Source organism: Hoplias malabaricus, chromosome 10 (genome assembly GCF_029633855.1).
Source record: "Hoplias malabaricus isolate fHopMal1 chromosome 10, fHopMal1.hap1, whole genome shotgun sequence".
NCBI lineage: Eukaryota > Metazoa > Chordata > Actinopteri > Characiformes > Erythrinidae > Hoplias > Hoplias malabaricus.
The window spans coordinates 22,580,695-22,595,129 of NC_089809.1; the positions used below are offsets into that span (position 1 = coordinate 22,580,695).

Here is a 14,435-nt window from a genome sequence, read left to right on the forward strand (position 1 = left end):
ATATATATATATATATATATATATATATATATATATATTATTATTATATAAAATCTGACACTGCAAACAGCTCTTTCATCTTCCAGCATGGAGCTGAGTGCACCTGGTCATCCTTGGTGCACTATTGGATCTCACATGTCACATACTGAACATTAATCTTTTGAATTTTTCGACCTCATGGCACTAATGGACACCCTCAGTAGGATCAAATGAGGTTTTTATCAGACATCAGTTTATTTCAGACCAGCTGAGGTTAGCATGTGTGTGCTCCATTGTTATATATTTTTTTACTTGTGCTTTTATGCCATCATCTGTGGTTTGGGAATTGTGCTGCTCTGTGTGTACATGCAGGTTATATTTTTGGGTCGTAGAATTACAAAACAGGTAATTCAGTGTCACATTCTAAGAGAGAAATGTGCTTGAATAAAGCTGATGAGCAGAAGGCTGGAAGTGTGATGTGCATATGGTTCTTCTTATGAAACACTGCAGTAAGCAGGATGGTTGATGGAAGTCTTTTCAATGAAAGCTGAATTGAAGAGAGAAAGAAAAAAAGTAGCACTAGTTGATCTATAGGTTCCACCACTGTGATGTTGCTTTTTCTGTGGCTGGTTCTTCTGTGAGTACTGTTTCCTGGTCTTGAGGAGTGGGAGGTGTTCCCTGAGCTCCATTTGACTCATGTGATTCTGTTAAAATAGAATGTTCACATCTTCAGCACCACTATAACAAACACACAACTCTACCACGACAAAACTTTCATTTTTAACTCTTCACTAACAAATTAACAAATTCTTCACTAAGTGCCCAGTAACAGTATCTTCTAAATCTAGACTCATTTTTCTTCATGTCCTTATATAATTTTATTAATAAAATGTATTCTTACGTGGAGTGCAGGTGATCTGTGGCTCCTCCCACTGCCCGTTGCTATGGCACATGATTATTGGGTTGTGTCTCTGAATGAAACCCTCCTCGCAGTAGTAACGCACCTGGGCATTGGCGTCATACCGCTGGCGAAGCCGACCGAAAAACTTAGCATTTGAGACAAGAGGGGGCTTACCACAAAAAGCTGAGGGAAAACAGAACCAAGTTCCTTTCAGAACCATTTTGATCTTCAAAGACCAACCCTGATTATGTAAACCCCTTGACACATTTTTACTTATTAAGTCCTCTTTTGCAAAGCATTATGTCACATTAACTTAGTGCATACTCACCAATGCCCTTCTTGCAGGTGTATGATAGATGATAGTTACAGGGCACATCACTCCAGCGTCCACTGTCGTGCCATACCATCACCACACAGTCTTCTCCAGACAGGAAATAACTGTCAGGTTGGCCATGATACCAGTTCTCATACAGCTGAAAGAGAAGAGAATGAGATACGAAGGTATGTAATGCCACTGTGTTATTTGGCACATGTCATAGAAAACTTCCCCAGAAGAGTTCTCCCCGGTTAAAAAATAAAGAGCTGTAGCATTTTAACACTGTTTTACAAAGTAATTTTCACTCTTCAGTCCATAAGTCCTCATATGGGAAATAATCTGCAAAATACTGCCCATTTTAGATTAATCTTTATACACACACACATACACACACTGGTCAGCCATAACATTACAACCACACACACACACACACACACCATTCTGAATGCAGCAGGTTAGCCCTACTTCTGAATGCAGGTAAGTTTTACAGATATCCAGTCTTAAAGGAGCAGTAACAAAAATTGTAGCATGTAAAAATGAATTAGGTCTGTTTTTATACGCAGTATTTTAATAGGTGAGCATCTATGACTGTTTTAAAACAAAATAGTCATAGGTTCATTAAATCCTTATGAAAGGTTAAATGATGTCATCCTGATGGCCTGACATTCAAATGGAAATGAACTGGAAAAAGAACTAAGACTCAATGGGTCATTCTTTACTCTAAGCTGTTTTGGCAAATTTCCTAGATTTGCTCTTGACCTGAGTAATACTGCTTTATTCTTATTATAACAGGAGGATCTTTTCTACAGGAACCCTCTCATTTACAGAAAAACAATAAGATGTTTTAAGGAGTGTATGTTTATGGTCTGTGTTTATATATGGTTTACCTCTGCTGATATCTTAATTTTCAGCTGTACATTTGAATTTGATCCACAGGTTCAACCAAGTCTTGACTAGGAGTTTTTCTCAACTTCAGGACAAAGAGAGAGCACACACTAATGGAGGGCATGTCTGAATATAGATGTCATGTTTGTGTTTAAGATGTCACAGACATGTATCCTTTTGTGTAGTAATCTCATTAGGGTAAAAAAACACTTAACCTAAGGATTGACCAGATTGTCAGGCCCTACAAGGAATGTTGCCACAACAGAACCCTGACTGTAATAAAATTGTACTCTTTCTGCTCACAGATTGTTGCACCCTCCTGCAAGTAGATAGGAAGTGAAGAAAGAAGCATACCATTATATAAATTAAATAATTTAATACTGAATATTTAATAACAAGTAACTCATAATGTTATGTGACATAAATAATATCTTGAAAATAACCTGAAACTACTCCACTGCACATTTCTGTGAGCATATTCCTTTGCATTATATTATACTCTCTGTCTGTTTACTGTAAATATATTTCTTGTATATTTTAGTTTTTTAGTGTTTTGGAAACAGGTCACCATTAAGCGGTCATTTGTGCGTCTGTTGTATAAATACATGGGAAAACTGATGTTGAAAATGAATAAATGGCAAACTCTAGATTATAACAGTTTTCTAAATCTTCTCAAGCGATCAGGAAGGATTAAGACCTTCCAACTTTCAAATTCAATAAAAGATAACGTTGGATAGGGGTGCCGTTTTAATCCACAGACCATCTGCTTTAACGAACACAAACAAAATTGTAATATTTTCTCATGAGTTTGAAATCTTATCAGTTTAATAATCTCCTTGAAAAGCAACTGCTTAGAAAGGAACTTAGCAGTTTGTCATTTAGTGCTGTGCCAGAGGACAGCAGAACAATTTAGGGTCATTGACGTTTAAGGAGTCATTATTCCAGTCCAACCATGTCTGGCGTACATTCAGCTTACCAGTGGGTTGCCATCAGACCAGTGGAAATCACCCTCAATGGTCTTGTCATTGAGACCAGTCCACTGGTACTCCCTGTACTTATCTGTTCAAAGAAATGTGGATGAGTCAGAGACAACAAATACCTGATTATCATCACACATTCAGGCCTAGACAAAATAAGACCTCTAAATCTGGCTTCAGAGGGCTTTTTGGGGAACATCAAAAGCTATGTATTGCTAGCAGAACGGCTGTAAGGTATAGAGTCAAAAACATGAAAGAGTATGTTTTTTTTTCTTCTCAAAACTCTTTGTGCAAGTGCTTTGACATATAAAACACAAGCACGCCCTCATGAAATGTAACTTACAGGACATTGTCAGGTGTTCCTGCCTTGTGCCCAGAGATTAGGCTCCAGACCCACCATGACCACAACATGAACTGGATAAGTGATTACAGACAATAAATGAATAAATGGATATGTATGAGAAGCATGCACAATTTCAATACCACTTATAACACATGTTAAAACATAGAGGTATAATGTGTAAGTCGGTAGTCTCTATTTTTATATCTTACAAGGTTGGTTGTGTGTGTTTGTGTGTGTGTGAGATACATGATGCATGTCACCTGTCATCATTCTACTGGAAAGGTGATGTGTGCATTAATAAGTTACAGTTTTATATAAATTACAGTATAAAATATATCCACAGAAGTGGGACACCACTTTTTTAAAATGACAAAATGAAAGGAAGATTCATCAATTAAAATTACATCTGTAAATTCATTATAATATGGTAAAAGCAAATTCAAATGTTCAGAAACGTGCTAATATCGAAAAATATACTTGTATTTTAGGAACACCCTCTTCAAAAAATGTTAAAACTTCCCTCTCTGTATTCCTTTTTTCAAAACCTTTACTAAATCCTCAAACAAAACAAGCCCAACCGGTTTTTTTAGATCAGGTGCACACATCAGCCTTTGTTAAGATCAATTTAGGCATACCATTGATAAAATGTTGCTCCTCAGGTGTCATGACCGAGACCAGGTGACCCCCACACATTCGACAGTGTTGCTCTGCAGCTTCCCAGCTCTGACGCTTTGCAAAGTGCTTATAACAGTTGCCGTGAAACTTTTCCCAGTCTGGTTCACACTGCTCCAAATCTTTTTTTTAAAAAAAGGCACAAATATAGGTGTATATTAAAATGAGTGATCATTAATGTTAGAATCTAATACCTCACACTCTTCATTCATCTAAATATACGTCCAGTTTTGTTTTCAAGAAGCTGAAGAATTATACACTGAACTGTAATGTAAACAGGGTCATAAGCGACTCACCTGTTTGGCAGAATTCTCCACCGTAGGACGGCAGGCACAGGCATTTGACACCAACACCGCTGTCTACACATGTCCCTCCGTTAGCACAGGGGTTCTCAACACAGCCATCTAAAACACAGAATCCCACTTCTGAAGAGGCAGTTTGTAATGAGTGCAAATGTGATTACAGACAATACTTGTTTAAGGTAAATTGCCTATTATCAATATGCAATCACCATCTGACATGTAACCACATGGTATGGCTTGCCCACTAGAGGGCGCCATTATATAGTACGAGAACCAGACGGAGCAAGTGTGTTCAGGAAAAGGCAATCTGCATTTAGCATTAAATTTCTCATTTCTTCTTCAACAAGGAGGTTCAGGGCTTACTAAAATGAGCCAAAAACAAGACTAAGAAGCATACAACGTTTATCTTACTGAAGTGTAAATTAAATAAAAGTAAATTAAGTAAATTAAAAAAGCAGTGACCATGAATAATATATTTTGACCCACTTAAAACCTGCCACAAATTTGTCATGGGGCAATAAAGAAAGATAATATGTATATCCCCTGTATATCCCCTGTATATTTTGTGATGGTATCTTAATATATTTAAGCAAATTATATAATAATAATAAACAAACATTCTTAGAAAGAAAAGATGCATTCTTTTGGTCAGTGCATTTTTCTAAATTCTAATACCTGAGATGCCTGTTCTGACCACCACTCTCTGTGTTGCTCTGGTGGATAGAGTGATAGGATGAGCACTGGTTGTTACTTCATACTGTTCCCCGCTGTCCTCAGTATCTGTGGTTGTAGTCAGCACATAATCTTCATTGTTTCCTGTGGTAGTAGTTGACGGGCTCTGGCTGTTCTTAGGTTCTTCAGTAGTTGGAGCTGCTGTGGAGTCAGACTCAGCTGAGGACTCAGGGTTGTCACCACTCAACTCCACATCTGCCTGGGAGTCCTGTGGTTGAGTGGAAGAGTTCAAAGGGTTCCAGCTAGGGGTCGATGTCACTGCTGGGAGAAGAGTGACCTCTATAGTAGATGGAGCTGTACTAGACTCAATCTCGTTATCACTAACATTCACAACATCTGTATCGTTTACAGCCTCTGTTGTGTTCAGAATCACCAGGTATGTGGTGTTGAATGGTGCAGTGGTGGTTGTATTAGAATAGTCCTGCTCTGGGTACTGTGACACTGAAGATGTGCTTCCAGAAGACTCTTCCTCACCTGAGGACTCATTTTCATGGCTATTATCTTGGCTGGAAATTGTCTCTGTCTCTGTGAATGGGGTGGTTGTGGTGTAGAGGACAGCAGGTGCTTCTCCAAGCCCCTCCTGTTCAACATGCCCCACCACCTCCTCTTTTATGGTGCTGAAGCTGGTTGAGGTGCTACTTTCTGGAAGTGCTGTACTGGTGTCCACCTCTGTAGTTATCTGAGTAATGTCCAACTCTTGAGGTACACGTGTAGTGAAGAGGGTCAGCAGCAGGACATTATCATGGTCCCCAGATCCATCAACAGAATCTGCTTCTTTCTCCTCTTGAAGTGAAGGTGTTAAGATCACTGTTAAATCATCACCATGGTTTTTATAGGTTGAGCTAAAAGATACTACTAGGGATTTTGCAGAAGTATGTGCTGCTTCCTGCTCCACTGCACCTACAGTAACAGGGTGCTCATGATTGGCTTCAAAACCTGCAAGGGAACCAATTAAAATATTTTCAATTGAATAAAAAAACAGTATAAGCTCACTAGTAGATAGGGATACATGCAAAAACAATCTGATGCAAGGCAGAATAGGAAACAATGGATAAGTGTTGTTTTGCTCCTGCACTGTCACTGTCACTCTGGCGGGACATTCGAGGGTACATATTCAGTACCTTTAATACATAATTAGGGAACATAATTGTACCTAAGCATTCAGACAGTGTAAACATACCTTTAAAGGTGCAGCATTGGTTTTAAAGTCTGGTTTTGTTCCCTTAAAGTTCATTACATTCTCTTCTCCATAAGGAGAGGTGCGTATTTGTAACCTGTTATTATAGAAATGTACATACATACATACATTTTCTTTTCCGCTTCTCCATTTCAGGGTCGCGGTCATTATAGAAATGTGCAAAATAAAATAACATAATATATGTCCTGGAGATGAAATAGGGTGAACTCAACACAAATTTAAAATCTACAATTATAATAAAATAAGGTACTATTATCTTCCCTAATTAAAGGTACTGGATATGTACCCTTGAGGGTGCCACCATGGTCACAGCAAAATGTAAGACCACAGTGACAGATTTTCTGACACTGTAGTCTCCTCCGAAAGTTACAGGAATGTGGTTTCGGCTGTGCTGAGTAGTGACAGAGGCTCTATTCTCCTTGTGACAGGTCAGTTGAACATCACAGTCATTTTGAAGCTGTAATTTTAAGGTCAGTATATTACATGGTGTTCTTTTAAGTACTGGCAATATCCTGGACACACAGAGAAAACATATTGTTTATCACAATGTTTACAACGAAATACTGTCATATTGTCCACTTGTGTTATTCTGTTCTTGAGCAGAAAATGACCGACTGAGTTCTTATCATTTAACATTTGCTCTGTTGAAAATCAGAAGCATTAAAAACATGCAGTTTTATCTCTACTTACTTTGATTGTCAGTTTCAAACAAGGACTTCCCAGTGGAATCTTCTTCAGTAAGAATGACCCTGGGAGAAGTCTTCTCAGTAGATGGTGTGGTCAGTTCCTCTTCTAACCCCGCTGAGGTTACAGCAGAGGTGGTCTGAGTTGTGTGGTCCAGATTGTTACCCAGTCCTACTGGCTCAGTAGTGTTTTCTACATGAGTGTCTACTGCAGTTGCATGTTCATGTGTGAGGCTAATGTCCTGGTCATCAAGGTTGGTTTCAGGCATGGGTTGGAAATGTTTGGATCCTCCAATCTCACGAACGTCAGAGGATGGCTCTGAGCCGCTAACCACGGTTTCTGGTTTGCTCTCTAGGTAGATTTTATAGTCCATTTTCTCTCCTGGTTGCAGATTTGTGTCTGGCATAGGCTGATAGTGCTTATGGTTGTGACTATTAATCTCATATTTGGCTGTGCTGTTCCCTGTGTCTGAATCTTCATCAGTCATGTGCTGATTATGACTTGGCTCTGCGTGTACCTCAGGCACCAAGTCAGACTCCAAGTCAGTAGAGTTAGTGAGCAATTCTTGCCAGGATTTCTGTGTTGAGCTAGGATCCCATCCATAGGTTGCAGGTGTGGTGAGGATTTTACTGTTGACAGTGGTAGTATATGTTTTATTAAGTGGGGATGGTGTGGGGTCTTGCTTATCTGCCTCTAGTGGTGTCTCTTCACTAGAAATGGAAAAGGTCTCAACAGCTCCCTGAGCTTCATTCTCAATGTGCTGAGTTACACCAGTTAGGCTGAACTCTTCCTGAGGGTCAGTTAAGGTCACAATGTCCTGGCCAATATCCTCTGGCTCTGTGCCCAAATAATTTGTAGTGGGGGCTGTGTCAGAATTCAGATTTCCTGTAAAAAAAAATGAACAATGCATTTTAGAAGGTATATCACTGCATGGAAAGCTAGTGTCAATAAATAACAACAGCGAGCATTAAATGAGAGCTAGGTAAGATTAGGAATTTTTGCTCCTGGGCTCCCCCTACAGTAGCAGAGTGTAATTCACTTTTACAGCACTGTTCTGAGGGTGGGTGCTTTCCTGCCCTCCACCAAAATTACATAGTGCTGTGTAACAATGACAGAGGCTCTATTCTCCTCCTCTATTACAGGTCATCAATGACTACAAGTATCTCAATGATATTTAATCAGTAATTTTAAGTTAAAAATACTGCCAGTTGTTCCTTTAATTAAATTAAAACTAGGTACGATTTGGATTTTTGCTCCTGGGGCTCCCACTAGTGTTATTAACTTTTATAGCACTCTACTAAATTCAATGTAGGGGGAGGGAGGGTGATGGTAACCTACCCTCCTTCAAAGGTTACACAGTGCCATTTCTGCAAAGCTGAGCCTGGAGTAGCAACTACAGAGGTTATTTTCTCCTTATTGCAGGTCAGTGAAGCATTATAATGATTCTGAATCTGTAACTTTAAGGTAAGAATACAACCTAATGTTCCTTTATTTAATTCAAAGACTCTTATCGAGACTAATGGTATGGAATATTTGTTACCCTTGAAACAATAGGCATCATAGCGAGAGAAAGACTCCGGAAAGCCAGTTTGGTTGCTGAAGCGATACACTGTTTTGACGCCAGGTTCAGATCCCCCACATTTTTCTCTTGGTGTTACAATAGGATAGCGTACACTGCTGTCAGCGAGCCAGCCTGGGCTGCAGTGATTAAGACCATCATTCCATGCAGCGTAAAGCTGGCCCGTAGAGGCCAACTCTGCACCGTGTTGTTCACAGTAAGCTTTAGCCTCAGCCAGTGTGAAACGCTGTGGGCTTGTCCCATGGAACACCTCCCCTGATTTAAATATAAGAAATCAGGCATACATTAAATGACATAAAATACTTATATATGTGGCTTGTTCATGTCTATAATAATAAGACTCTTTACCATGGATGTTTTCTATGTAGCAATACACATCATAAAGCTCATCAGGATCCATCATGCCATAGTTCCTGACCCCTGGCAGACCATCCATATCCCCAAAACAGCCTTCACGGGGCATCTGGATAGGGTATCTAAAACAAGTTTTTTGTTCTAATTAATTTCAAAGTAAATCACACATATTGCATATATAATTTTGAGATATCCTAAAGGAAAAAAACTGTGACTGAATACAGCAGTTAGTCCTACAAAGTCATGCTTAGATCTGACCCATTTACTAATAGCAGTCAGATTAAATGGAAATCCACTGACCTGACAGAGCCATCTGCTAACCACCCAGCGTCACACTGCTCATAGCCACTGTTGTATGCAGCCAGAAGCTGGTTTGGGGTGGCAATCTGAGCCCCAATGTCTTCACATGCATCCTTGGCCTCATCAAAAGTGAAAGCGTAGCGGTTCGACGCATGACGATAGTGAAACACCACACCTGTGTTGTGACAAGGAGGTCATATCAATATTTGACACATCGTTGTATATTTTCACTGTCAAATTTGTACATTTTAGAAGCTTTTTTCAGATTTATAATTACAAACCTCATTCCCAGAAAAGTAGGAACACTAAGCAAAGAACAGAATGCATTGATGTGCAAATCAATTAAACCCTATGTTTAATTGAAAACATTACAAAGACCTTTCAAACATTAAAATATTGAAAATATTGAAATATTGAACATATTGGTAACAGGTCAGTGACATAATTCAAGAACCATATTTCTCAGGAAAGAACATAGGGAAAAGTGTCCTGTGGTCCAGTGAATCTGAATTTAAACTTCTTCTTGGAAATCATGGATGCTGCATTCACTGGGCTAAAGAATTGAGGGACCATCCAACTTGTTATAAGAGCACAGTCCAAAAGCCAGCATCTGTGATCATATGGGGGTGTATTAGTGCACATGGCGTGGGGGGATTGCCATTTTTGGGGAGTCCTTATTTATTTTAGCAAGAAAATGTCCACCCATTTTCTTCATGGATTACAACAGGATTGTCCCATAGAAAAAGAGTCCAGGTGCTAAAATAGTTCAGATACTGAAAATATTTGGTGCATTATGAAATCAAAAATACTATAACGGAGACCCCAGACTGTTGAGCAGTTAAAATTCTGTATCAAGCAAGAATGGAAAAAGGTTTCACTCCCAAAACTAGAGTAGTCTCCAAACATTTACAGAGTGTTAAATGTAGAGGTGATGTAACACTGTGGTAAACAGGCCCCTGTCCCAACGTTTTACAAATGTGTTGGTGGCATGGTCTTCAAAATGGTCAAATATTTGAAGTCTCAATATATAAATATTTGCTTAGGTTATATTTTCAACTAATGATTTGCCCATCAGAACGCCCTGGCGTTCTGATCCTCGGTTACTAAAACTGGCTTTTGGAACATGGAACGTAACCTCTCTGGTGGGAAAAGAGCCTGAGCTGGTGCGCGAGGTTGAGAGGTTGGGCTCACCTCGACACACAGTAAGGGCTCTGGAACCAATCTCCTTGAGAGAGGCTGGATGCTCTTTCACTCTGGAGTTGCCCAGGGTGAGAGGCGTAAGGCAGGAGTGGGCTTCCTCATAGCCCCCCGGCTTGGCGCCTGTACATTGGGGTTTACCCCAGTGGACGAGAGGGTAATTTCCCTGCGTCTTTGGGTTGGGGAAAGGGCTCTGACTGTTGTTTGTGCTTAGGCACCGAACAGCAGTTCAGAGTACCATGCCTTCTTAAGGACCCTAGAGGGGGTGCTGGAGAACACTCATTCTGGGGACTCCATTGTTCTGCTGGGGGACTTCAACGCGCACGTGGGTAATGACAGTGAGACCTGGAGGGGCGTGATTGGGAGGAATGGCCCCGCTGATCTGAACCCGAGTGGTGTTCAGTTATTGGATTTCTGTGCCCGTCACAGTTTGTCCATTACAAACACCATGTTCGAACATAAGGGTGTCCACAAGTACACCTGGCATCAGGATACCCTAGGCCGCATTTCAATGATCGACTTTATAGTCGTATCATCTGACCTGCGGCCATATGTTCTGGACACTCGGGTGAAGAGAGGCGCTGAGCTGTCAACTGATCACCACCTTGTGATGAGTTGGATCAGATGGCGGGGGAGGATGCCGGACAGACCTGGCAGGCCCAAACGTGTGCTGAGGGTTTGCTGGGAACGTTTGGCAGAAGAACCTGTCAGAAAGATCTTCAACTCCCACATCCGGCAGAGCTTCGACTGCATCCCGGGGGAGGCTGGTGACATTGAGTCCAAGTGGGCCATGTTCCGGACCTCCATTGTTGAGGCGGCTGAACGGAGCTGTGGCTGCAAGGTTGTCGGTGCTTGTCGGGGTGGCAATCTGAAGAAAGAGTCCTATCAAGCCTGGTTGGCTCAGGGGACTCCGGAGGCAGCCGACAGGTACCGAGGAGCCAAGCGGCTCGCGGCTTCGGCTGTCGCTGAGGCAAAAACTCGGGTGTGGGAGGAGTTCGGTGAGAACATGGAAAACGACTTTCGGTCGGCTCCGAGAAGTTTCTGGCAAACCATCAGGCGACTCAGGAGGGGAAAGCAGTTTTCCACCAACACTGTATATGGTGGGGGTGGGGAACTGTTGACCTCGACTGGGGACGTCAATAGGCAGTGGACGGAATACTTCGAGGATCTTCTCAATCCCACCAGCACGTCTTCCGCAGAGGAGTCTATCACTGGGGCTGAGGTAGGTGGCCGAGGTGGTAGGGAAACTCCTTGGCGGTAGGGCCCCGGGGGTGGATGAGGTTCGTCCCGGGTTCCTCAAGGCTTTGGATGTTGTGGGGCTGTCCTGGCTGACACGTCTTTGCAGCATCGCGTGGACATCGGGGGCAGTGCCTCTGGACTGGCAGACTGGGGTGGTGGTTCCCCTTTTTAAAAAGTGGGATCGGTGAGTGTGTTCCAACTATAGGGGGATCACACTCCTCAGCCTCCCCAGTAATGTCTATTGGAGAAGAGAGTCCGACTGATAGTTGAACCTCGAATCCAGGAGGAACAATGCGGATTCCGCCCTGGTCGTGGAACACAGGACCAGCTCTTTACCCTCGCTAGGATCCTGGAGGGTGCATGGGAGTTTGCTCAACCAGTCTACATGTGTTTTGTGGATCTGGAGAAGGCATTTGACCGTGTCCCTCGGGGTTTTCTGTGGGGGGTGCTCAGGGAGTATGGGGTACTGGGCTCTTTGCTATGAGCTATCCAGTCCCTGTACAAACAGAGCAGGAGTCTGGTTCGTATGGCTGGCAGTAAATCTGAGTTGGACTCCGTCAGGGCTGCCTGTTGTCACCGGTTCTGTTCATAATTTTTATGGACAGAATTTCTCGGCGTAGCCAAGTGGCGGAGGGTGTCCGGTTTGGTGGTCTCAGGATTCCATGTCTGCTTTTTGCAGATGATGTGGTCTTGTTGGCTTCATCGAGCCGGGACCTCCAGCTTTTGCTGGACCAGTTTGCAGCCGAGTGTGAAGCGGTAGGGATGAGGATCAGCACCTCCAAGCCCGAGTCCATGGTACTCAGTCGGAAAAGGGTGGAGTGCTCTCTCCAGGTTGGAAGTGAGATCCTGCCTCAAGTGGAGGAGTTTAAATACCTCGGGGTCTTGTTCACGAGTGAGGGAAAGATGGAGCGTGAGATTGACAGGCGGATCGGTGCAGCGTCAGCAGTAATGCAGGCTCTGTACCGGTCCGTTGTGGTGAAGAGAGAGCTGAGCAGAAAAGCAAAGCTCTCGATATATCGTTCAATCTACGTCCCAACCCTCACCTATGGTCACAAACTTTGGGTAGTGACCGAAAGAACGAGATCGCGGGTACAAGCGGCTGAAATGAATTTTCTCCACAGGGTGTCTGGACTCTCCCTTAGAGCCAGGGTTAGGAGCTCGGACATCCGGGAGAGACTCGGAGTGGAGCCGCTGCTACTATATGTCTCGACTGGTCTGGGAACGCCTCGGTATACCCCCGGAGGAGCTGGAGGCGGTGGCTGGGGAGAAGGAGGTCTTGGTTTCTTTGCTCCGACTGCTCCCCCCGCGACCCGGACCCGGATAAGCGGTGGATAATGGATGGATGGATGGATTTGCCCATCATTGCATTCTGTTTTTATTTACATTTTGCACAGCATCCGCACTATTCTTATATATTATACACTCAGTCATTTTAGTTGCAACTAATTAGATTATGAGCGGCATGGTGGCACAACAGGTAGTGTCACTGTTACACAGCTCCAGGGACATGGGGTTGTGGGTGTGAGCCCTGCTACAGATTATTGGGAGGAGTTTGGTGTGCTGTCCAAGTAGGTTTCCTCCATGTGCTCTGGTTTCCTCTCACAGTCCAAAAATATTGGTAGTTGTATTGGATACTCAAATGCATCCATATGTGTGAGTGAATGTTTGAGTGTGTTGCCCTGTGGAGGACTATCATTCCCTGTGGGGTGACTTGTGGTGTGTCTCCTGCCTTGTGCCCAATGATTCCGGGTAAGCTCTAGACACACTGCGAATCTGAACGCTTACAGATAATGAAGTAATTATATAATTTACAGTTTTATCAGGAATGGAGGCACTGGAGGAAGCATTTAATGATGTAATGTAGATCAGAAGAGTTCTTCAATACATAGTGAACCTGAGTCGGATGGTTCACTACAGTAAAATCCACAGGAGGGAAACATCTGGCAGCTATAGGTATGTTTTGTGCACAATAGCAGCCTACACACGTTATTAACATGTATCCTATTCATTAACTTACAACCATGGTTATAACAAATGTGTGAAAGATTAAGAGTTTTTCCCCCAACATCTCTAGCATTATCTATTACAAAGGGCCTGAAAGTAAAATATATAAAGGGCTGGATATTTTTTGGTTGGTTGTTTTTTTTTCACAAGTCCAAAAAAGCTTGGGCATCCAGCGTTCTACTTGGCTATGTCAGCTTTTCCCAAAGCGTGGTATTGCAGGTGGGGCGGAAGAAATCGGAAGAAATGAGGATTTCTATGCCTGTCTTTATTAATGCCCTTGCATTTTGTCAATAAAGCTTACTTAGTAAAGAGCACCCACTCACAATAGATTCATTAATAGCCATTAAACATAATAAAAGAACATTAGATAGGAGACCATAAAAATGTAGCCCTGCCTGGAACCAAAATAAGCTTTTTTTTGTAAACCTTTATTTTGAAAATGCGCCACCGACATTAACGTGTTTTGTCAGACAAGGTGGGTCTTTCAGCCTTCGTTAAGGCGCCTACTTAAATATAAATCTGCACTAATCATCAACCTCACTGGCCTCTGATTCATCGTCAGAGTCTGGTTTATACCATAGTTTTACCAGCTCTGGGCTTGAGGTCAGTAACGAGAGCACAACAATGGATAATTACAGTTACGAAAGCGGCTTGTATATATCTGTTTGAGTGATGTCGGAAACTGGGAAATAGCATTTTTCCAACTTGTATATTGCACCCGAATGGTGGACAAAGTCGTATTTACCACTTGTAAACTTGGGATTCTAGATGAT

General features: G+C 42.3%; 1 protein-coding gene across 2 annotated transcripts in view; it reads right to left on the reverse strand.

The window, feature by feature from the left end:
- Window positions 1–71: 71 nt before the first annotated feature.
- The window catches only part of bcan (brevican), a 30,762-nt gene continuing 16,398 nt past the window's right edge, over window positions 72–14,435 (reverse strand). For both annotated transcript variants that reach the window (XM_066683238.1, XM_066683237.1), the window contains exons 4-14: window positions 9,223–9,397; window positions 8,917–9,044; window positions 8,530–8,823; window positions 6,996–7,874; window positions 5,051–6,043; window positions 4,370–4,477; window positions 4,037–4,195; window positions 3,058–3,140; window positions 1,209–1,353; window positions 881–1,063; window positions 72–683 (exon numbers count right to left, since the gene is read on the reverse strand). In XM_066683238.1, the coding sequence (XP_066539335.1) occupies window positions 568–683; window positions 881–1,063; window positions 1,209–1,353; window positions 3,058–3,140; window positions 4,037–4,195; window positions 4,370–4,477; window positions 5,051–6,043; window positions 6,996–7,874; window positions 8,530–8,823; window positions 8,917–9,044; window positions 9,223–9,397 (3,263 nt within the window). In that variant the 3' untranslated portion in view covers window positions 72–567. The remainder of the gene's footprint in view (window positions 684–880; window positions 1,064–1,208; window positions 1,354–3,057; window positions 3,141–4,036; window positions 4,196–4,369; window positions 4,478–5,050; window positions 6,044–6,995; window positions 7,875–8,529; window positions 8,824–8,916; window positions 9,045–9,222; window positions 9,398–14,435) is intronic.